General features: G+C 52.6%; 1 protein-coding gene across 6 annotated transcripts in view; it reads left to right on the plus strand.

Annotated features, from left to right (window-relative positions):
- Positions 1 to 24,959, plus strand: part of ATP11A (ATPase phospholipid transporting 11A) — a 125,205-nt gene that overhangs the window by 42,627 nt on the left and 57,619 nt on the right. For all 6 annotated transcript variants that reach the window (XR_005017179.1, XM_036831423.1, XM_036831419.1 and 3 more), the window contains exon 2: positions 18,567 to 18,689. Coding sequence is in view for 5 of the 6 variants with exons in the window: in XM_036831423.1 (XP_036687318.1) it covers positions 18,567 to 18,689 (123 nt within the window). In the remaining variant the exon portion in view is untranslated. The remainder of the gene's footprint in view (positions 1 to 18,566; positions 18,690 to 24,959) is intronic.

Below are 24,959 nucleotides of genomic sequence, written 5' to 3' on the forward strand. Positions count from 1 at the left end.
CAAATTTTGGAAAATAAGTGGAGGATTGGGGTTATATGATCGTGTGAACATGTAGATTACGTGGTCCATCATCTAAAAGTTCTCAGAATATTTGTATATTTAATGCAGCAGTTCTCGGCGAGGGCAGGGGTGACTTTGCCACCCGAGGGGCACTTGGTGATGTCAGGAAGCATCTTTGGTTGTCAGAGTTGGGGATGTTCCTGGCATCTAGTGGGCAGGGACACTGCTGACACCGCACAGGATGGACCCCACGGCAGAGGTCTCCTGTCCGAGGTTGACAACACCTGATTGAACGTTATTCTCTTAGCAGAAAAGTACCGTGGATTTTGAAGTCATTTCTGATATTTGTGGGGTTTTTTCTTTTACTGCTTTTGAATTAAAATGCGAATTGTACCAATAGGATATGATAGAGTGTCCTACAGCAGTTAAAACAGAGATAAAAGTGTCAGTGTGAAGAAATTGAATATCAAGTTGAGCAAAAGGACCACAGTGGTCACCTCTGGGCACGTGGAGAAGGAATGACACGGCGAGGGTCCCGCAGAGAGAGGGGGTGTGTTCTTCCTGGAGTGGCCAGAAAAAACTACGACAGCGCGGGGACCGAAGACACAGGGCTCTGTCCTGTTACGCCCTGGGGGTTTCCATCCCAAATCAAGGTGTCACGGGGCCGCGTTCCCTCCACAGGCTTCGGGGGAGGGTCCTTCTGGAGCGTCCTCTTTCTGCCTCTGGAGTTGCTGGGATCCTCTTTGTTCCTTGACTTGTAGGTGCATCACCCCCTCTGTCTCCATCTCGCCTGTGTGTCTGTGTTTCTCTGAGAAGGACACCGGGCACTGCACTTAGGGCCCCTCATAATGCAGTGTGAGCCAGTCTTATTAACCAGTCATGCCGGCAAAGACCCCGTTCCCACATAAGGCCACACCCTGAAGCCCCGGGAGTTAGGGCTTGAATATGTCTTTCTGGGGGACACAGTCCAGCCCATTACAGATTGCAGGCTTTCAGTTTTCTTATGTTAGATGGCGGGTTCATGGACGTTTATTGTATCCTCTGTGCTTTAACTTTTTATCGTATACATTTTCAAACATATACACCATTAGAAATAACAGTGTAATGAACCCCGTCTCACTCAGCTTCAACCATAACTAAGTTACGATCCATCTTGTTTCCTCCTTACCCTGCAAAAGCTCCTTTTTTCCCTGCTAGTGTACAAACCCAGCATGCCGGGTCACTTCACCCTGCATATTTCACATGGTCTGTAACTGACGAGAACGTATTTTAAACATAGGTGTTGCCCCATCATCACACCGAATCAAACCAATGGCAGTTCTTGACTAGTATCTACTATTCGGTCCGTGTTCGGATTTCCCGATTGCCCCCAAATGTATGTCGGTATTTCTTCTTTCTCACAAACGACAGCAAACCATAAACACGGTCATGTCCTCGATCTCTCAGTACATCCAGAGGTCCTTCCACACCAGCCTGTTGCATGGACACAGCTGGAGGATATTCCCTTGTGAGTCAACCAGCCCGTTTATGGACATCGGTTGCTAGTCTTCTATTACAGTAATGCCGCAGTTACTAGTCTTGTGAATCGATAGTATTTTTGCAAGGATGTCTTTGGGATAGATTTTTAGAAGTGGGATTTCTGAGGCAGGAGGAAATGCCTCTTTATTCACAGTTTTGCATTTTCACCTGCAGTGATAACGATGCTTGTTCTCCACCCACCTCACCCGCGCAGTGTTGTCAGACTGGGGTTTTCTCCATGGGGATCTCGTGTGTATCTCCAGCTTTTGGGGTGGTGGTGGGGAGGCATTAGGATCACCAAGATGCATGGGCCTGGGGGGATCCAGAATGGACCCGCTGTAATCATTGTAGCTTCGAGAAGCACTGATCACGTCCCAAGCTTCCTAGCCACTTCTGTCCTGTCGGCAGGCTGGCAACCCTCTGTCAAGGCCTTGATGGTAAATATCTCGGGCTGCAAGGCCACGTGGTCTGTCCACGCCTATCTGTCCTGCAGTGTGAGTGCAGCTGTGACAGCCATAACGAACGAGGGCCACTGCCTGATGGTAAGACTTTATTACAGATGGCGGTGTTCTACTTTCCTCCAGTTGTCACGTCGTGAGTAATTATTTTTCTTTTGATTTTTTCAACCGTTTGAAAATGTAAAACCTGTACCACAGCTGTGGGCCACAGTTTGCCAACCCCGGAGGTCGCTGCATTTCAGCTCCCTCTGCCCAGCCTGGCCTCAGACCTTCCAGGCTCTTCCCCAGCTTGGACCAGCCTCATCTTCATCACGAGGGACGGGTTTTCTCCTTTTCCTCCGTGTCCTACAGAGGTTGTCCCTGCTGGCACTAACAGGTCAGCAGCTCTCTAGCGTCCCGTGGGGTATCTCCTCGTCCCTCTGGCCTCGGGCTCCTGTGTGTAATAGGGACACGAGGTCCCTGCCCTTCAGGACTGTTGCAAAAGCTAGAATTTAAAGTTTCTGTCAGCTGCTCTTTGTGTTCTAGATTTCAGTCTGAGTTTTTCAAGGTGGGCTGCAAATGGACATATTGATCCCACAGCGGACACGCAGCCCTTCACCAAGCGTCGGTGGGTGACCAGGACATTCCTTGCTTGTGAGGCCGTGGAGCTTTACAGTTAGTTTATGGTGACAGAGGCGTTGGCTCGTCTCCCTGGCCTGTTTCTCAGTGTCTTTGTCAGCAAGGGAGATAGCATCTTCCAGCGTTGTCATAAAGTTCAGGTGTGACAATGCACATGACTGAGCTGGTGGCTGGGATGCGTGTTGTAAACGTGTGGTGTGATCGTTATAATTCACACCTGTGAATACCACGCATGTAACTCGTGAGACCCCAGCACTCTCTCAAAGTCTCCATTTCCACCATGGGTGGTCGTCCAGTAGAGTTAAAGCCCCAGTTTGACTGTACTGAGGTGGAATGCTTGTATTTATTCACTCGGAAAATAACTGCTGGGCGCCCACCGTGTGCCAGGCTCCCTGCCTCTCAGCTCATCTGTGCTCTGTGCCTTCTTTTTTATTTTAAGTGCGAGGGATTAAAAATGTACAGACACTAAAAAAGCTGCAGCTCCCACCTTCCAGGTGGCCGATGCTGTCTACCGTCACAGAAGGTGGTGGTCGTAGTAATAGCATCCCAGGAATGATTTCCCATCAGGGACGCGTGGTTAGGGCGGTGTAAACGTCTCTGAGAACCCTAATCTCGACTTAGTTTTATTATGATAATACTTATACCTTGACATTATGTTATACTTACACCATAGAACCCAACGCAAAATGCACATTAAATACAATTTAACCCATAAAACAGGAGGTGGGGCTGACCCTCTGCCGTGGCCGCAGCCTGAGCCACCAGCACGTGGTGGGGTAGCAGACACGCTGTCTGCGTTCTTTGCTGGGCCCCTCGTTCGGGGCCTGTGTCAGCAGCGCACAGAGGCGACTTGGGTCAGGCCAGCATCGCTGCTGCTGAAGGTGCGGGAGATGCTCCCTTGGAGGTGGCGGGAGGGAGCTCTGGAGTCCGCCCGGGAACCCCGGGTGCTCTGGGCCGAGCCTTTGACCTGCGTGGCTCTTAGCACCTCAGGACTTGTCCACCAGGGGCACATGGAGGGCGCTCTCACCGGGGTCCTGCTCGTCCCTCCCGCTCTGAGGGACGGACCTCGTGCCCTTCTCGTGTGTGTGTGTGTCAGTGACCTGGTTCAGCAATCTGTGACCTGCCATGTATCTGTCATCTTTGCTGAGTAACAAATTACCCCAACCTGAAAATAGCTCTGGTTATCACCTCAGTTTCTGGACCAGGAATCCTGGTGCAGGTGAGCTGGGCCCTGTGACTCCAGGCCTCTCCTCCTGGCCTCACTGGGGGCGTCCCCTCCAGGTCACCCAGGTGTCCGTGCTGGCCTGGGTCCTCACGGCTGCTGTCCCCTGGCTTCTCCCTGGGGCGGCTCACACAGGACACCCCCAAATCGACTCTTGTCAAGTACCGAGTTCTTCGAGAGGCTCATCCAGAAGTTTCTGTCATGGAACAGGGGAAGGGGTGACAGTCTGAGGACGTCTGCTGGACTGTGGCCCATTCCTGGGTCTAGTTGTCGGAAGACGGGGATTTTTCAAGCACGTGGAGGACACGGGCCAAGGATAAGAACTGGGTATTTTTGGGGGGGAAATAGGAATGAATACATACTAATTGTTTATTTTAGCAGCTCTGCCATCTAGTAACTTACTAGTTTAAGTCACTGTACATAAACGAACTGTTTATAAAACGATCAGACTTTAAATATCAGCAGATCTATTCCACAGCCACCTGAGCACCTACTGTACATGAGTATGTATTCAGGCAAAAAGTAAGTCATTACGGAAGTTGTTGTGCGTGTTACAGGCCAGCTCTACAAGCTGTGGGGTTCGGGACGCCCAGCACCCTTCAGAGAGTGTGGGGAGGGGGGTCGTCTGACTCTGGCCTTCAAACAACAGAGGTGGCGTGGCTCCTGGTCTCTGGGCCGAGGTCCTGTGAGCAAACACCGGAAGCCCTTTCATTTCAGTCAACAAGGTGAAAACTCCTGACTCGTTGCCCTCAGCCTTTCTAGGAAGAATAAGTTTAACCCACCTGGTTTTCTAGTGTGTTGCTATCCTCTTGCATCTGTTTTAATTCCCGCCTTGTCCCCGAGAACTGACTGAATCAGGAAACAGCCGACGGCCCCCAGGTGGAGTGGGTGGGGCTCCCGCCCCCCAGCCTGACGCTCACATGCTCACCTGTGCGTGTGCTGGGTGCGCTGTGCTCAGGGCCCAGGCTGGGGGCCCGCTGTAAGGCTGCCCATGACCTTGGTGCCCCTTCCCTGAAAGCGTGTGGTCACGGCCACCTGATGCGTGTGCTCGGGCTCAAGGCAGCCTTGACTCTGACTCATCGGTTATGTTAACAGTTCATTGAACTCGCACGCCAGTAAAATTTCCCCGACATCAAGCTCAGCTCAGCCAATTGACTTTCATTTACTGATGGAAAAATCAGAGATGGGCATTCTTTATCTTCTGTTTGCTTGTCAAAGATGCTTCCAAGATTATCTGGAGTGTTTTGGAGCCTGTCTTGGAAGCTTTTTTGTTTTATCTTTTTTTTTATAGAGCGATTTCACTTTTTTTAAAATAAATTTATTTATTTTTGGCTGCATTGAGTCTTCGTTGCTGCGCGCAGGCTTTTCTCTGGTTGCAGTGAGTGGGGCTACTCTTCGTTGTGGTGTGCAGGCTTCTCATTGCGGTGGCTTCTCTTGTTGCAGAGCACGGGCTCTAGGCACATGGGCTTCAGTAGTTGTGGCACGCAGGCTTCAGTAGTTGTGGCACGCAGGCTTCAGTAGTTGTGGTGCACGGGCTTAGTTGTTCCGCGGCATGTGGGATCTTCCCGGACCAGGGCTCGAACCCGTGTCCCCTGCATTGGCAGGCAGATTCTCAACCACTCCGCCACCAGGGAAGCCCTAGAGCGACTTCATTTTGTTCTGATTTTGCCAAGCAGGCAGAATGACATTGATTCTGAAATCTCGAATTCTTACTCAAATTAACGACATGTCAATTGAAAAAAGACCTTGTGTAGTTTTTCTCCTAGAAAACCATAGTAACCGACTTAGTAACAAGTTATGTGTTTTTCACGTGAGTTGCTTTTTGCTTAAAAAGAACGCACACGGTGGAAAACAGAACCTTGTAGATGGATCTGGGCACTAATTCCTGTCCCCTCAGCTGGTAGGAGGCCCTCTGCCCACATGCCTCAGGGCGGGCTCCGCTTGGGATTTAGGGAGGAGGAACAGGAAGGGTTCTCGGTATTGACAGCAGCGTGTGGGCTGAGCTTTCTGTCCCTCAGCCTCTGCGCGCACGCCGTCCAGAGATGGGAACAAAAGTCACCTCTCTTATTTTTTTCTCATTATCTGGAACTCACGAGAGTGCTGTCAGGCTGGTTGCCCTGTGCAGGTCCTGGGTTTCCTGGGGTCAAGGCCTACGAGGCCGGCAGGCTCAGAACCACACAGACAGTTCACACGGACACTAAGGGCACGTTCAGAGCTGGACGGGCACCTCCTTCCACTCAGACTTGAGTTCCAGGACCCCGAACCATGTCTGTCTAAGATGGTAATGACGGCCACAGCGCTGCCCGTAATACTTATTGCTTTGGTAGGAATTGGACAAAATCAAGCTGAGACTTAAAGTACTGCGGCTGAGAAAGGATGAAAGTTCGTTTTTTATGTAGTAAGTGTTTTATTTGTGAAGTCCACAAGCCTTTTTAGTAGTTACTGGTGCCAGGCATTGTACACATTGGACAAACACTGTCTCATCCGCTGGGGGGTGACCCCAGGTCAGATGTCATGGCTTGTTCTAGCTGTGCTTTTACAAAGCCTTGAAACTCCTTGGCTCAGCCAGTGGTCCCGAGCTGTCCCTGCCACCCCACGGCTGCCCGAAGAAGGGCTGCCCAGCTATGGGACACACCCATCTCCCTCCCTTCGTTACCTGCCCTGCCCTGCAGGTGTTTGTGTTTCCTTTTTATTTATTTATTTATTCGGTTTCACCGGGTCTTAGTTGCAGCAGGAGGCATCTTGTTCCCTGACCAGGGGTCGAAACTGGGGCCCCCTGCCTTGGGAGCGCGGAGTCTTAACCACTGCGCCACCAGGGAAGTCTCCAGCTGCTTGTGTTTCTGACCTTGATAGAAGATAGAAAACAACATTAAATAGGATCCTTGCCATCAAGGAGCTTTAATCTACTCAAGATCATGATAACTAACACTTATGAAAGGTTTTTATTCTCCCCTAATTACTTATCCAGCCAAGCTTGACTACTTGGAATCTTATTTCAGCTCCTGGTCCTGACAGGTGGGACGGCACAGCACGCCTGGTCCTGACAGCCCAGCCTGGGGACACGGGTGGGGAATCAGACTCCTGGGTTTTGCCCTGGACCTGCTGCTTTGGGCAAATCAATTCCTCTTACTGGAACTTTATCGTTCCTTCGTCTGTCAAATTATGTGGTGGGGTCTTCAGATCAGTAAATCGGTCAGCCGTCAAATTTGTGTCACCTAGGAACGGAAGTCAGATAACATCTCCTTTAAAAATATCAGTGTGTACAAAGTTTTGCAGAAAGGTGGGTAAGTCTGACTGCACCACAGTGTAAAACTCTATGCGAAAGACTATGAAAGTTAAAAGAGAAGTGACCGACCAACGGGGAGGAGGTGTGCAGTGCTTTGGTGTCTGTCACCTGTAACAAGCCTCTATGAATCTGTGAGAAAAAGAAAACCCAGTAGAGAAAAGTGGGTAAATGACGCAGAGCTCACCGTTCACGAGGGTCCAACCGCGGCAGCCAGGAAGGCAGCAAGCTCTTTCCCCAGACAGTCAGCTCGGCCGCAGGGACAGGCCCGTGACAGCTGGCGGGAGGTGGGCACCCGGGGGTCGGACCTGCTGGGGGCTGCGTCCTGGGGTGTACGTTCAGAACACGTCGGCTCCCCCAAAATGTGCCTGCCCGTGGTTTACCGTCCAGCCTCCTCTTCCAGAGTGACCCCCAGAGAGGCTCATGCCCACACAAGGATGTCTGCCTCGGCATGAAAAATCTGGGGGAAAACCTCTCGGGTACATGGGTCACTTGTCAGTTCCTTCTCTGGGGTTTGCAGTGGGTTAAAAGGATGCGCCCAATCTGTGTTCATCCCTATAGGTAAGCCGTTGTCTCAGAGTCACCGTTACAGCCCCGTTCCCACGACCCTGGGTGAAACAGCGGGTTGGAGGGGATTAGCACGCATGCTGCCGTTGTGAGACACGTTTGGGGACCCACGACTGCACCAGGTCGTGTGCATGGCTCATGGCTGGATTAACCTGGACCCTGAGTGTGACCTCACCTTTGGGACGCTCCCAAAGTTCACCATCCATCAGATGTGCCTCGTGGGGAGGGGGCGGGGCTGAAGGGGGAAATGGGGGGCCGCAGCTCTGTCCATGAGGTGTTAGCTCTGAAAAGTCCCGCGTCAGACGTCACAAGATGTTCGTATCCGCCGGCTCTGGGTGGTGGAGGCCGGGTCGCTCCTCTCACGCTCCTGGTGTTTCCCTTCGTTAAGGAGAAAAGGTGTTTGACCCCAGAAATCAAATGCGGGGAAAGCCCCGGAGCCTTTTCCTGCTTCCGTCTCTTTGTGGGTGTGAAGGTCCCGGCAGAGGTGGTGGTCACCGCGCCCCTCCTCCTTGGGACTTGCCTCTTGCGTTGAGGTTTCTCACTGCCTGCCCCTCCCGCTCTAGTTTCTAATAATGAACGAGTCGTGCTTGGGGAACAGGGCAGCACCTGCGAGGCTCCGTGCAGCCCAGCCGTGGGGCGCCAGCCTTGCTGCGTTTCCCTCCATCCCCCTCCCCCCTGCAGCCACCCCGTGTGGCCCTGCCCGCCTGGCCTGCTCCTGTTTCCAGGGATCTGTGACGTAACGGCTCCCTCCGCCAGGACTTTCGTTTCTGGTTCTGTGTGACTCACCAGACCTGATTAAAACAAATCCCGGTACATTTCAAAACATCAGCTGTGGGCTTCCCTGGTGGCACAGTGGTTAAGAATCCGCCTGCCAACGCGGGGGACACGGGTTCGAGCCCTGGTCTGGGAAGACCCCACACGCCGCGGAGCAACTAAGCCTGTGCGCCACAACTGCTGAGCCCACGTGCCACAACTACTGAGCCCACGTGCCACAACTACTGAAGCCCACGCACCTAGAGCCCATGCTCCGCAACGAGAAGCCACCGCAATAAGAAGCCCGCGCACCGCAATGAAGAGTAGCCCCCGCTCGCCGCAACTAGAGAAAGCCCGTGCACAGCAATGAAGACCCAACGCAGCCAAAAATAAATAAATAAATAAATATTTTTTTTAAAAAAGTCAGCTGTTACGTAAATTGTGGGGAGATTTTACGTTATTTTCTTTAGAACCTTACCAGGACTGGTTCCCACTGTGGAAAGTCACGTAGCCTGTAGTATCTCTGCTCATGGTGTCACACCCCAGTAAAGCAAGAGTGTTGTGTCTGGTTGTGCCTGACACAGGCCCAGGGTGTCTGGCTGTAGCCGTGCAGCCCTGGTGACATCAGTCCTGAAGTTTCAGGTGGAGCCGTGTCTGTGTCGTACGGGCTGAAATGCGTGTGTGGTTTTCCTAACTTGGGTTCCTTCCATCTTCCCTTTAGAATCAGAGCCTCCCGGTGGTTTGTACGAGTTATTGGGGTTAGTTGGGGTTGTTCCTAGGAATTTCATAGCAAGGGGATGGTAGGAGGGGTTTACTAACAGGAGGGGACCCTGGGTCTGACGGGGTGAGAAGCGCTCCAGGGATGGGTGGGGCGGGACGCAGGGAGACTCTGCCCCGGACGGTGCTGGACCCCGGTGGGCTTGCTCTCAGCCCCTCCTGCCACCTGGCTGGCTCAGACGGGGTCTCCGGGCAGCTTGTTGACGGGGATGCTGGCTGCTAATCCAGCACAGGGATAGGCAGTGAAGGAGCGGCCCCAGGAGCTCTGGGACACCCGGTCCTTCCCTAGGCTGTATAATCTGTCATTCTTATTCTGGGGGTGGGGCTGTCTGTATTTCATTTTCAATGAAAAGAATCAATAAACAGTCTATAATAGGAATAGAAAAGTTTTGTTTGAGCCGAATTGAGCCCAGGAGACACCGATTCAAGAAGGACTGACTTGAGGCTCATAAAGGCAAAACCGGCAAAGTTACATAAGTTGTTTGTCAAGAAGCAGGATTGGAGCTGCAAGAAGTGGGACAGGTTGGGGTCTGAAATGGTTGCTTAGTTATACGGGGAGACCCTGGGGCCCTAAGGTTGCAGCTGGCAGGTGTCACCTGTCCTCCCTGCTATCAGGTGCCTGGCGCACCTTGGGCCTATGGTGCGGGTGGTGTGAAGGCCCTCACCTCCACCGTCCCGTCCTGGCCTTCGGCTCCCTGTTCTGGAAGCTTCTTTCTCAGGCCCCCCCATCTCGTGCTCCAGGCCTGGCCGCCCCCCTTCCCCTCCGCAGGAAGGGCCTGCCTGGCTGGCGCCCAGCTTGCATCTAACTATTCCTTCCTCTGAGTGTTTGGTGACACAGTGAAGATTAAGAAATGGCCTCAAGAGTGGACAAGGAAATACCGACATTTCTTAAGTGGGCTTCGCACACAGGGAGAAACACTCAGTTATGTTTTCTCGTTTGGGGAGTGAGTCACGGGCTCCGATGGTGACCCCATTCATTCTGAGCACCCGTCGGGAAGTGGGCGGGGGCGGGGCAGGTGTGACGGGTCACGCACAGGCCTGCGCCTTGAGCCAGGGGAGGGGCCAGACCGTTGGACCCCCTCGGAGGAGCGTCACAGTGGGCTGCCCTGGGGAGGGGCGGAACGGTGGGCGAGCTGGGCCGTCAGGAGAGGGGCTCCTGGTCGCCGGGGGGGGGGGGTGCCACGTGCAGCCAACACAGCAGCCGCCCTGCTCTCCCCTCCGGCTTCTGCCCCCGCCAGCCCGGCCCCGGTCTCAGGACTTGTCAGTGGCCCCTGGTGGTCACCTTCCCGGGCCTGACACACAGACCACTGTGGGGTTGGCCTCAGCCTCAGGATCCCAGGCCGGTATCTCCCCCGACATAGACTCTTGGCTTCGGGGTTTCGGAGATTCGCGCGGGTTTCAGGCTGCCTGTTTCCAGGCCGAAGCCAGCCAGCTGAACCACGATTTCTGAAGCGGCTCTGTGGATGTCGTTATCCAATTAGTCAGTATTTTCACCACACAGTTTGCCGTAATTCCTGACTCAGCCCTGCGGGCCCTTCATTAGATATATATTCAATATTTAGAAAATATGCCTCCAGTGCAGTGGAAGGTATATAATTTCAGCTGTGAAAAGCCTCCATGTATACCAACATGTTTTTGTGTGGGAGTTGGGTGAGTTTGCTTAGCTTTCTGGCTAATTCATCTCTGGAAGGAGACAGTCTTTCCTGGGAAGTAAATATAGAAATCATGTGGTCCTCCTGCCGGCCTCCTGGTGACAGCTTTTCCAGAGCCTTATGCAGCGCTGGCGTGGGATACTGGATCATTTGAGCATCTCTCTCAGGCTAACTGATTTCCACCCACCATCCTCGTGCTGTGGTTTCTGCTGGCCCGTGTGCTTGGCTAATTCTTCTTCGCATTGTCCGTGTTCTGGCATCGTTATCCACGTTTCATCCTGCAGAGGCTACTGCAGTTGCGCTGTAACGTGAACAGTTGGGGACGCACCAGGATGTATACCTGTTGTAAAGAGGGGCTGTTTCGTGGGGGGAACGTCGGGGGGGGAACCAACAACCTCGGTGAGGTTAGCAGGTTGGGGGCAGATGCAGAAACTGGACGGGCCCCTGACAGGCTGCCCAGCCCGCCCCTCTGCCTCCTCGGAACCCGGGCCTCTGTTCCCTTTTCTGTCCCTTCTTCATAAATGCCCCCTGCCGGCACCAACACCCACCCCAGCACAGGGACCGTCTGGCCTGTGACCCCGTCCCCCTCCTGACGCTCCAGGGGACACGGGGTCGCCGTGCTGTGCTCTGGGCCGTGGGAGCCCTCGGCCCCTGGCTCACAGGGCGGTACTTATCTGGTCAGCGACTCAGGACTCCCTGCCCTTCTCTTTGCGGGAGGAGCTGATAGGCTGGGTCCCCTCTGGCCCGGGCCGGGGAACTGGGCTCACATCTCAGACCTGCGGGTGAGCTTCTTTCTCCGACGCTGTAAGCCTCGTCTCCCTTCCTCAGGCTCTCTCGTTTCACCGCCGGGTCACTCACTCAGCCCATCTCGCCCGCACCTCCATACTGACTACGTCAGCTCAGCCTGGAGTCGTTGCTTCTCGTCGATGGGCTGGTTCCCTGACTTCCACGTGGGGAAGCCGTGCCCCGTCCTCCCTGTGTCCTCCCAGCCCCTCCCCAGGCAGCACGTGGGGAACCCACCCGGGCCTGCTTTCCAGGGGAGCCGGGCCTCTGTGGCCCCCGTGGGACAGGTGGCAGGTAACCCGCCTGCGCGAGCTGAGCTGGAACCTGCTCCCCGTAGGGAGGTCTGAGCCCCAGCACCCACCCCCAGCCCACGGCCAGAGACGAGGCTCCATCTCTGCACAGGCCCTGACGATGGGCGTCGTGAGGGGGTCACGGCGGGAAACCGGACGGAAACCCGCCTTTGATCACTGCTGCCTTCTTTCACGTTGAAGTCGCAGGAACGATTGTATCTGCTTCATCTGCAGCCTCGTCTGGAAACTTATTTTCGTCAGAAACGTCCCTGTTGTTTTCGCTCCCGCGCGTTTCACGAGGGGGGCAGTGGCGGCCGGAGCTCTGTCCTGTCCAGCCCGGTCCCGGCCTCCCGCCCGGGCACCCCAAGCACAGGACTCTTTATCTGCTGCTGTGAACTCTCGAATTCGGAGAGCCCAGAGCAGGCCAAAAGTCGTCTGCGGTTAGAGTTTTTATTTTTATTTTGGTCCTGGACCCAGTAAATTATGGTTTAGGTCAGCCGGCATCTACCATTTTCCAGATGGTCAGTGTTTCCAAATGAAGTGGGCCATCACTGGTGCTTCTGTGATCCAAACAATTTTGTGTCGAGGAATATGTCCGTGGCAGAAAAATGCCACTGAGAGCCGTGCCGAGGCCCGGATTTGTCTGGGAATGAAGGGCCTGTCGTTCCCATTGAGTGTGGTCCGTGGGGAGGGGCTCCGGCAGAGGCCAAGGGCACAGGTCCAGTGACAGGAGAGAGGGTGCACACCTGGGCCCCCGCCTCACCGCGGGAAGTCCAGGCCCTGCTTACTGGCCCTGGAAAGGCCGGTGATTCACGCAGAGAGCTCTGATCTGATCAGCAGTTAAACCCACGGGTTCCACTTACGAAGCATCACTTTAATCGTTGCACCCGAGTGAGGCTTGCAGAAGCAGAAGTGAAGACTCCCTGGGCGCAGACAGACACCCGTGGGCGTGGGCAGGGGTGACAGAAGGGGCCACATCACACACTGCTCATCACGAGGAAGCTGAAGTGCTGGGGAAGGTGAGCCAGAAAAACGCCTCAAGTTTAGAAGCACGTCAGTGCTATTTCATCTTCTTAACCATCAAACAAGAAATGTTGCCTTTTAAAGCTATAAACAGACACCAGAACAAGGAATTGCTTTGTCATTGGATCCCTGTAAATTTGAAAAATGGTCGTTAGGGGACTTCCCTGGTGGCGCAGTGGTTAAGAATCCGACTGCCGATGCAGGGGACACGGGTTCGAGCCCTGGCCCGGGAAGATCCCACATGCCACGGAGCAACTAAGCCCATGCACCACAACTACTGAGCCTGCGCTCTAGAGCCCACGAGCTACAACTACTGAGCCCACGTGCCACAGCTACTGAAGCCCGCACGCCCAGAACCCGTACTCCGCAATAAGAGAAGCCACCGCAGTGAGAAGCCCGTGCACCGCAACAAAGAGTAGCCCCCGCTCGCCACAACTAGAGAAAGCCCGCGTGCAGCAACGAAGACCCAACGCAGCCAAAAATAAATAAATACATTTATTAAAAAAAAAAAGAAAGAAAGAGATGGTCATTAGGTGGAACCACCTCTATAAAAATTGATCTGGTAATTCGAGGCTAGATTACATGTTTACGTTCCAGTCCGACGTGTAACTCAGCTAATAGGTTCTGTTTGTTTCAGCTGAAATTCAAAACTTCCATTAGGTGACTAACACTGGGTAAAATTGATTTTCGGCGTATTTTAGACTCTCTTTTGTCCTTGTGTGCTTTCTGACTTTAACACTCAGGCTGCTGTGCCCCAAATCCTAACAAGGCCAATGGCGAAGTTGTTGAAGGCGCGGCCGCTGCATCTGACGTACCTGATGGCCCCGCGAGGCCCCTAGAAGTGGGGTGTTTACTTGGCTCAGGTCCAGAGAGCAGGGGCGCACTGCTTGCTGTGTTCATCCCATTTTACCCCAGGGGTAATCTCTTCTTTTCCAGTTTCTCGGCTGTTGGGCGTTCTCCTTTGGAAACGCATCCAGCTCAATTTTATCCATCAGGAAATGCTATCTATTAAAAACCAAACCTTAAAGATGTTATTCGTTTTCCCTAAAATGGAGAGGATCCCGCACTCTGGTAAAACCCAAGCTTCACTGTGGTAAGAGGAGGGGGTGGATTTGTCTGGGAAGGAAGGGCCCGTCTCAGCTTCAGAGACGTGAGGTTCGCTGCACTGACCCAGGGTGGGGTCTCAGCATGGACGCAGAAGCAAGTGACGGGCAATGCTCGGGACCCAGGAATTCGTGGCGAGACCTAACCAACAGCTTTATTGAGGTAAAATTCATAGATCCTAAAACCCACCTGTTCAAGGAGTACAGTTCAGTGGAATTTAGTACTGAACCAAGTTATGGAACATCGCCATAATCTAATTTTATTGATTGATTGATTGATTGATTGATTGCCACACTGTGTGGCAGGCAGGATCTTAGTCCCCCGACCAGGGATTGAACCCGTGCCCCCCGTATTGGGAGTGCGGAGTCTTAACCACTGGACCGCCAGGGAAGTCCCCATCATAATCTAATTTTGAAACATTTTCATCACCCCGAAGAAACCCAGTACCCAAGCAACGGCTCCCCCAGCCCCTGGCAGCTACCACCATGCTTTCCGTCTCCATGGATTTGGCTGTTCTGGATGTTCCACATAAACAGATCATCCAGCGTTTGCTCCTTTGTGTCTGGCCCCTTCCACTTGTCCAGGGTTTGATTTGCATTTCCTTGAGGGCTGTTGATTTTGAGCATCTTTCCATGTGATGTTGGCCATTGTAAACCTTTGGAGAAAGTCTAGTCAAATCTCCTTATTTGTCTTTTTATTATTGGTTGCGATGGCCTCTGTCTATCCCAGGTACCAATCCCTCACTAGATACGATTGGCGAGTATTTTCTAGGGCAACCCTGGGGACCTTTCACGCATCCTCAGGGCCTGCGCAGGCAAAGCCTTGACCTCTAGTTCACCTGCATTTTGGTGGAACGTCTTGTGATTCCCCAGGAACGTGGCAATCTGTGGGGCCGGGTCTCACCCGTCTTCCTGCCACCCCCAGGAGGGTGTCGGGCACAGTTTCCTGTGGCCGCCCAGGGTTCTGGTGGGGGGAGCTGCCTCGTGCCCGCCACCCCCAGGATCGGGCTGCCCTCAGCCGCTGGTCTCTAGCAGTCTCCCAGGACGCCGTGCCCGCGGCCCTTTGTTCACGCACACACTGCTTAGCCTGCAGCCAAGGAAACCCTTCCTGCTGCGCCTCGGCTGAGCCCTTCTGCACCCCAAGTCTGTTTCGGAAGCCCCGTGGGGCCTGCTGGCTGCGCGCCCTCTGAGCAGACAAGCAGCGGTGCCCTTCCAGCTCCTGGTAAGCTGGATGCTTCATCTGTGCAGCTCCTGATGGTCGACGTGGGACCCAGGGAGGGCCCAGGGAGAGGCGGGCGGCACCTTGGGTTACCTCATCCTTCTTCTGCATTATAACCTGCGGGTGCTCCTCTGCACTCAGCCCGAGGTGGGGCGCTTTCCCTTTCATGTCCCCAGAGCCCTGGGGGTGCAGCTGCCAACGTCAGGTGTACCTGCGACCTCAGGTGTACCCGGGACCTCAGGTGTACCCGCGACCTCAGGTGTACCCACGACCTCAGGTGTACCCGCGACCTCAGGTGTACCCGGGACCTCAAGTGTACCCGCGACCTCAGGTGTACCCGGGACCTCAGGTGTACCCGCGACCTCAGGTGTACCCGCGACCTCAGGTGTACCCGGGACCTCAGGTGTACCCGCGACCTCAGGTGTACCCGGGACCTCAGGTGTACCCGCGACCTCAGGTGTACCCGGGACCTCAGGTGTACCCGCGACCTCAGGTGTACCCGGGACCTCAGGTGTACCCGGGACCTCAGGTGTACCCGCGACCTCAGGTGTACCCGGGACCTCAGGTGTACCCGCGACCTCAGGTGTACCCGGGACCTCAGGTGTACCCGGGACCTCAGGTGTACCCGCGACCTCAGGTGTACCCGGGACCTCAGGTGTACCCGGGACCACAGGTGTACCCGCGACCTCAGGTGTACCCAGGACCTCAGGTGTACCTGCAGAGTCAGCTTCCACAGGTGACACGTGTTGGGGGCTGAGCCGTGTCCCCTTAGGGGCACATGCAGGCTCTAAAGCCCTGTCCCTGCTCCAGTGGGGCCTGGAAGTGGCAGCAGAAGGCATCACAGCAGGGAGTGTGGGTTTCAGAGTCGAGGGGCCCGTGTGGAGCGAAGGGGTGCAGGATGTTTAGGAGGTTCACCCTCCCCAGGTCACCCAGCTCCTCTCCTGATTCAGCCCCCGCCCCCCGCCCCCCACCCCTGAGGAGAGGCGTAGGCAGAAGAGGAGCAACGGCCCCTCCCTGCCCCGCAGCTCAGGAGAAGTGTCTCCTACGCCCCCCGGGCCTTCCTGAAGGTGGGGGAAAGCTGGCCTCACAGGTTCAGGGCCTCTTTCCATCGGAGGTTCAGCCTCTGTGCCCTGACGGTGGTCTCTTCTCGCCAGTGTGTGTGTCGGACCGAACAGGGCAGAAAGTCTGCTGAGGTTCCTGCCTGGTTTAGGACTTGCTGGTAGAGAGATGGGGAGTGGGTTTATTTCTGTTGCCACTTTGTAGATTTACAATTAAGTAGCTGAAACAGCTCTGCCTTTGTAATTTGGACACATTACCTGCCGTCTGGCTCAGCAGCAGGAGGTAAATACCTTGAAGTCCCGAGACTTGTAAGGAGTGTTGACATGTCTCAGGGGAAGGTGGGACCCGTTTTCCTCCTGCACGTCCGGGTGGAGCGCGAGGAGGACCGGCTCTGGGGCAGGGTTTGCCTGGTCACTTCCTGCTGCTGTCGTCGGACGGGGACCCGAAACCCCTCACAGCTCCAGGGACGGCGCTCCGTCCCTGCTGTGTCATACAGGGCTGAGTAGGTACGAGGTTCATCCCCAAAGGAGCTTGTGTTGTGATGAAGTGGCAAGTCCTTCTGAATGTCGTGTTGCGTTTGTCTTCTGATCTCGTCCCACAGGCAGGTGTCGTACCCCGACCTGTACGGTTAGAACAGCACCGAGCTGGCGAGTGGTACTTGAGGTGTCGAATGATTACACTAAAGCCAGCCTGTGCCCAGAATGTGAATTGGCCTTAATGAACCTCCTTCTGCCTTGCCTCCCTGGGGACGGGGCTCCTGCTGTGCCTGTGTCTGCAGCCGCGGAACCACTGTCTTCCAAGTTTAGGGGGAAGGCTTCCAGGATTTTCACGTTTGTGTTAAAAGCTATATTTGTATGCTTTCTTTCCTCCCCTGGCTCATTATTATATATTCTTTTTCAACGTAACTGCCTGAATCCACGAGAATGAGAAGCACCTGTTTGGCTGTGTTTTGAGAAATAAAGGGAAATCGGGGGCCTTTTCAGCTTTCTTAACTTTCATACCCAGAGGTTTATTTACGAAGCTCGTAAGCAGGTTTTGAAGTCAGCATCCCTTACTGGTGGCCTCACCCCGATGGGAAGGCGGCAGGGAGCCGGCTGCAGAGGGGGAGGGCTTCTTGCCGGGGGGGCAGCTGGCCTCCGCGTGGCCTTGTCCACACAGCTAGGCCCTAAGCAGAGGGAAGTAGGGACTTCACTGAGGAAGCGTGCAGACAGGCAGCTGCTGTGGAAAGGTGGTAATGGAGTGGGAGTATACACACACACGTGAGTAGACTTCTTTCCGCGAGAAGTTGACAGATGAGCAGAGGAGACGACAGTATAAGCAGAAAAGAGAAAGAAAAGGGCAGTGTAAGACTAACAATAATCTCACACAACAGAAATGCTGGATTGCTCTGTTACCAGTGTTTGGCTTTAAAAAGTGAAGGTTCCCTGGAGCCACAAAGGCTGGACACGGTGCCAGATGGGACGGGCTGGGCACCCGGAGCATGGCCGTGTGTTTCCTTTCGTTGCCTCTGTTTGTTCTTGACAGCGCTGAGCGAGGGGCTAGGGTCCCGTGCTGGGGCTGCCTGTCTGCGTTGGGGGGGGGGGGGTCCAGGGCCCCGTGCCGGGGCCGCCATACGAGGCTTCATCTTAGTCTCTCAGCAGCAGCTATCCTGTCTCAGGCACCGCAGTGCTGACCGCATACAGTGGGTTGAGTGTCATTAGAAGGTTCTTCGGGTCGGCGGCGTTTCCGTAATGTCTGGTGCACAGCGCTCTGAATAATGCAAAGATGAGTCAGAGCCAGGTCTTCTCCGTTTCCGGAGAGGCTTATTGACGGGCGGCCGCAGCGTGTGAACAGCCCTTCTGCTCTGAACTCATAGCTTTACTTTCTTCTTTCGTTAAAGACCTTTCCCAAAAGTTCTGGGATTGTCGTCCTTTTTTCTGAAGGCTTAGGGTTTTGCTGTCACTTTCTGGTTTTGAACTGACCCGCCCTGTGGCATTTCCACCGCCCACGAGCTTTGAAGGCCCCCCTCGACTCCCGCTGGGGGTGCGGGTGGCCGCTCAGACCGCCTCCCTGAAGAGCTGGGGGGAGTGGTTTGAAGCACTTACCCCGTAAGGGCCCAGTGGGTGGGCAGGGGTGGGGGGCACGGCCTTGCAGGTGCGCCCAGCCCTCCCGGGGCCCGGCACAGACCTGCACCCAAGCCAGACCCCGGGAAGAGCCCACCCCCCGCCCCGAGGCCCGCTCTGACCGCTCTTTCCCCCGCAGTGCGCCGGGGAGGAGGAATGCGTGGACAGCCGGACCGTGTACGTGGGCCACCGCGAGCCGCCGCCGGGCGCTGAGGCCTACATCCCGCAGAGGTGCCCGGACAACAGGATCGTCTCCTCCAAGGTAAGCGGCAGCCTGTGACCTCCCCGCACGGCCCTCGGCGCGTGGGCCCTTCCTGGCCCGGCGGCCTCCCGCCTTGAACAGCTGGGCTACACGCTCAGCACCCCTCCGGTTGCCCCCGAACACTGTTAAGACTTGACAAGACGTCACAGCACGTTCTCTTCACGTCCCTCTTACCTGTGTCACGTCTGAGGATCAGATTTGACGTCTAGGACATCCAGATCCCGCCGGCACCACGTATTAGCTGTCTGGCCGCGTGCCACTCTCGAGCCACCCCAGGCCAGGGTCTCCTGCTGCAAAGTGGAGACGATGCAGGTGCCCCAGTGACGCCAGCTTGCGAACGCGCACGCTGGACGCGTGTCAGAGGCCGTCCGTTAGGAGCAGTGACGCAAAGAGGAGGACGCGTGCGTGTCACTGTTTACGGGGGGCGTGACCCTCTCTTGGCCCGGAGGTAGGGTTGCAGGACCGTCTTCACACCTCAGAGTGACCGGTAGCTGGGTCTTGAGAATGGGGTTGCTGACTCTGGAAAACAGTAAACGGTGGCTTTGCAGGCTACAGAGAACATTCCACATGCCTGGGTGTCCTGGACACTCAGATCCACGTCACAGACCCACCTAATTCACGCGTCAGTGTGCTGCGTGTCCAGATACCTGCGGTGGACCCGCTTAATTCTTTCATGAGTTATCAAGAGTGTCCCGTGCTTGTTACGAATACTTGACAACAGAGGAGGTTTTCTAAAGCAGTTTTTTTTTTAATTTATTTTTTTAGTAGAAGTACAGTTGATTTGCAATGTTGTGTTAATTTCTGCTGTACAGCAAAGTGTCTCAGTTACACATATATATACATTCTTTTTATATTCTTTTCCATTATGGTTTATCTTGGGGTATTGAATATAGTTCCCTGTGCTCAACTCTAGGACCTTGTTGTTCATTCTATATGTAATAGCTTGCATCTACTAACCCCAAACTCCCACTCCATCCCTCCCCCATCCCCCTTCCCCTTGGCAACCACACGTCTGTTCTCTGTGTCTGTGAATCTGTTTCTGTTTCATAGATAGGTTCATTTTTGTAAGGCAGTTTTCTTAATGGAATTATTTTATTTTAAAACTGCAATGTAAAATAATAACTTTAATCTCCAGAAATACAGCATGGGTAAGTCAGTTGCTCATAAACAAAATCAGAGCCAAACAAACGTCGTCCGTGGTTGTCTAGACGTAATCAGTGAAAGGAGAAATAAACAGGAGGACCTCATATCCAGAAATAGGTCTTTCCAGTAGTGACATTTATAAGTTAGACAGTCTCGAATAGAGCTCACCAAAGATGCACTCTGCCAACCACGAGTGCCCCCAAAGGAACAAAACCTCAAACGTATTTCTTAGAAATCTGCTCGTGTGCAGTGCAGACGCCTTGAGGAATGGGGAAGTGCACTGAAAACACTCAGATGTTGTGCACGTGTGAACTCGCGGGGACAGGTGTCGAGTCCCCATGCTGCCCCGCGTCTAATCTGGGCAGGACGTTTGACAAAGCCACCTCGGCCGCTGAGTCACATCCCGCACAGCTCGCTTCTCCCCCAGGGACGAAGCTTGGGCCCTGCTGTCCCAGCCCCGGTTCCTCCCGGGCACCTGGAAGGTTCTGTGCAGCCACTCGAAGGAAACTTCAGAGACTCAGGGATCGGAGCAGCAAAGCCCTTCTTGACGCGTTCGGTGGACCGCAGCCCGAGGCTGCGGGGCGCTGTGTTTGTTACGAAGCCCCGTCCACGCTCTGGGGGAGATAATCAAGAGCAGTGATTCCGAGATCCCATTTATGACCCCTTGCTATGATTCAGGTTTCGAGCCAGTTTATCATTTTCAGGTTTTCCATTCTACTATTCCTGCAGCCAGTGGCCAACAAGGCGTTGAGGGGCCCCGTGTCACCTCCCGGGGCCTGCTCGGCACCGCCTTTCTCTCCTGCCTTGCCTGCGGTGGCTTCTTCCTGTGTGCCCCGAGGCTCCTTGGGTTCTGACAGAGGAAACCCACCCCCGGGGCGAGGGCACTGTAAGGATGGGTTTCGATACACGTGCAGGTCCTGGGCGCCTTTTCAAAAGTGTTTTCTTTTCAGGAAGTTTCCTTCACCCCAGGAGCCAGATCAGGCTGTCACACAGGAGGGGGGTGGTTTGGTGAAAAGTCAACAAGTCTGAGCTCTGAGGAGAGAGGGGGCTTGCAGGATTAGTGGCTTAAAGTCAGTTCCAGGTAGATGATGGTGTGTGATTTCAAGAACAGTTACAGGCAGCGTAACCTCGGTTGCTAATTGATCTCAGTACAGAGGAGATCCTCAGACGAGGACCTAGAATCCAAGTCAGTAGCAGGGAGGACAGGCCGTGGCCTTAGACCAGACGCCGTGAACATCTGGACACACGATCATTTTCATTTAAAAACAGCTCAGGATGTGGAAAATACAACTTAATTTGTAAAGCGTGAGTTTACAGACAGGTTTGGAGAATATGTTTGTGGTGATGTATATATGTTTTCTTGGGAAGAGAACATTCGTTTCTACCTTAAAAGATTGTCAGCAAAGATTTCGTAAGTGCGCAGACGCACTTTAGTAATAAGTTTTATGACTTACTACTTACGGAGTAGTAATACTACTACTAGCAGTGAAGTTGTAAGTTTGATTTTATTAAATCCAAGGTTGTGAAAGCATTTAGCACGTGAAAAGTTACACGAGGGGTGAAAATGCTCATCTGGCCTGATCCGAAGAAGTGCTGTTATAGGTGATCAGTGAGTTCTGTTTCCTTTTTGGGCAGAACCTGGTAGATGACCCCAGCACAACCCCTTGGCTTCTGACCTCACGCCGAGCCCCCAACCCAGGGCCTGCTCGAGCACCAGATCCCGGACTCAGGGGACAATGGGACTTCATCAAGTTACAAAATTGTACCTTTGGGCACAAAACGCATGTGGCTCCCATCTCTGCCCTCAGAATGCTGTGGAATTAAATGTTCAGCTCAGGCTGTGCTGTCCCTCCGCCCTGTACAGAAAGCTGAACTACTTGTGACCTTCCGGGTCGCCTTCCCTGGAGATCAGTGACCGTGCCCGGTGCGTTTTTAGGGCGCCCCGCGCACACCTGTGCGGGATTCCCCCTCCAGGCACACAATAGCCGCAGCCTCAGCGGTTTCCAGGTGCTCTGGTTTCACTCTCCGGGGCTGGCGAAGCAGGGTGGCGCCAGGCTGTCCTTGTCTCCCCGTCTCCATGTGACTAAAGGTCGACCAGGTGGGACGGCTTCTCTGCGTCTGAGCCGCCCTCCCAGTGAGTACAGGACACAGGTGACTCTCACGGAAGGAAGAGAGTGGCCGAAACCAGCTCAGCGCTGATGACACACGACCCCCAGGGCAGATGCACACTTTGGGTGTGAAGTCTTCCATGGCGTGAAAGAAACGCAAGGCTAGTAATTGTCCTGTGGAATCCGTACTCCTCAAGTTGTCTGATGGGAAAGAGATGCTCCGCTGACCTCAGACTCCTCAGCTCCCTCATAGCAAAAAAAAACCCCTTTGTTCCATGCTTGTGGCTCAATAGCAAGGATTCCAGTATTAAGTTCTATTCTACTGATCGCAGGACTTGAGGGATGTAGGTCAGAGTGTTGCATTGTACATTGTAATACAAAGTATTACATTATATTGTGGCCCAAGTGTCTAAGCAAATATTTGGATCTTTACAATTTAGCAGAGATCAAAAATGTACAATTGGGGGACTTCCCTGGTGGCACAGTGGATAAGACTCCGTGCTCCCAATGCAGGGGGCCTGGGTTCGATCCCTGGTCAGGGAACTAGATCCCACGTGCACGCCGCAACTAAAGATTTGCACGCCACAACTAAGGAGCCAGGGAAGCCACAACTAAGGAGCCCGCCTGCCACAACTAAGACCTGGTGCAACCACATAAATAAGTAAATAAATACATATTTTTTTTAAAAATGTGGTAATGGAATATTTTTAAAATGTACAATTGGCACACCATTATCCAATTGCCAACTCTTACATGTGTAATAAAACGCTCGTTTTATTTTATTTTATCCATATAGTACTGATATATCAGTGCAGTCATGAATGTTTCAACTATCTCATTGGGTTTTCACTTTTCTTACCATACATCATCAGGGATTTTGACCGTATTACTAATAATCAGCAGTAATAACTTATGACAGTCATTTATTCTATAAAATACGGAGATCACAAAACATAATGTCTAAGCTGCAGCATGGGCCTCCTGCACCTGATAGGAATAAAGTCATCATTTAAGTGGTTTAAAATTCCAGATCTGTACTGGTGCCCTGGTAGACTAGGATTTAGGAAACTGAAATGGTGTCCTGAAATAGTAGCATTAAAATAGAATAAGACCAGATATTCATGTAGCGTGCTAGGGTTAATAAAAACTGATCTGCGCATTTGGTAGGATTGTAGAAGATGATGTTCTATAATAAATATATGGAGCTTTCTAATATGGAAACTTTCAAAAACATAGGAAAATAAAGAGAATAGGGTACAAATGTCTATGCACTGTCTGCCATTATCAACACATGGCCCAGTGTGTTCATCTGTGCCTTCGTTTTCTTCCTCGAGATCATTTTGAAGCAAATCCTAAACAATATATAATTTCCATCTATAAATATTTCGGCAGATAGAAGATGGGATTTTAAGTAGGAACTTTTTCCATTAATGGGACTTTGCTACTGAGTAGTGGGTTATAGGTATTTGGGGAGGCGTTTTGATTAACTACTGGGTAGTGAGTTTGTCAGCCTGGGTGCTGAGAGACAGGGTGGGTTTCATGGGCTGGGGCCTTAAAGACAATTCCATTTTGGGATCAGTATCTCGTAGAAATGAGCATACGAAGAATGAAAGATCATTCTAGGTTGGTTACAGAACCACAAAAATGAGACATAAATGCCGTGATGACGTAACTTATATTTCTTTTAATAACTCCTTTTGAAAGTTAGTGAAAAGTAACTGAATTTCATTATGGCCCGCTTAAGAGAAAATATATCTCTCTCAAACATTTGAGAAGACTGATTTGTTTGTGCTTCTTCTCAAGTTGTAGAATTTCATCGTCTCAGTCATTTTTGAGACCAGCTTGAGCCAGAACTTCGATCTTCATTACATTCCTTTAAAGCACATGCTGTTCTTAATACTCATTTTATAAACGAGAAGGGTAGAATTCAGTCATTAAATTAAATAGTTTGCTCTTACCCAATCTTTAAATATCAGGACCAGGGTTTAATATGGGGTCTGACTCCGAAGTCCATGTTTTTTGTGGTGTGGTAAAGAGTAAATATTTTGAGAATTCCATGGAGTAGTTAAATGTCCTGACGTAGCAGGAGCAAGTTAAAGATTCAGATCATGGTTTTGCGTGGGGCGGGGGGGGGTGTTTGTTTATTTTAAGGAAGAAAGTGCCTGTACTTTTACTGGCTGTCAGGGTTGGGATTTTTTGTTTGTTTTTGTTTGTTTTTCTGGTTGAGAAACAGAGGTAAAGAAGATCTAGCAGTGTGTTCTGTCCTCTCAATTTCTGTAGCTACATTTCAGTCTCGGACCTGCCTTTTGGTTCTCAACTTGGGTGTACTCCGGTGAAGAAAACCTAGTGTGCCTTTGACAAAATCCAACACCCAATCGTGATGAAAACTCTTGGAACGGAGGAGAATTTCCTCAACAGCTACCAAAAAAAAACAAAAAAACCCATAGCTAAAACCATTCTTAATAGTGAAAAACTAGATGCTTGCAGCCAAAGATTGAGAACAAGGCAAAGAGGCCCTTCTCACCATTCTTATTCAACGTCTTACTAGACGTCGTAGCTAATACAGTAAGAGAAGGAAAGGGAATAAAGGATAAACAGAGTGGGAAGGAAGAAATAAAACTGTCTTTGTTTACAAGTGACATGATTGTCTATATAGAAAACCCAAAGAATTAACAGAACCTCTTGGAATTTATAAGCTATCATAGCAAGATTGCAGGATGCAAAAGTCAATTGCGTCCCTATATGCCAGCAGCAAACAAGTGGAATTTGAAATTAAAAACACAGCAAGAACCTGTGTTAGAGATCCTGGCATTAAAGGGGCTCTTGGGATGAGTTTGGTAACCAGCGTCAAGATCCTCGGTACCAGCTCCATCCCCTGATGGGAGCTGACCAAGGTGCTTACTGGTCCAGATGAGAGAGATGGCGGGCGGAGCAGGCTCTCCCCCTTCAGGGGACGATCTTCATTAAAAGGCAAAACTGTCCAATGGAATTTTAAAAACAGTGTCCAAGCTCAGTGTTT

Source organism: Balaenoptera musculus, chromosome 18 (genome assembly GCF_009873245.2).
Source record: "Balaenoptera musculus isolate JJ_BM4_2016_0621 chromosome 18, mBalMus1.pri.v3, whole genome shotgun sequence".
NCBI classification, from domain to species: Eukaryota; Metazoa; Chordata; class Mammalia; order Artiodactyla; family Balaenopteridae; genus Balaenoptera; species Balaenoptera musculus.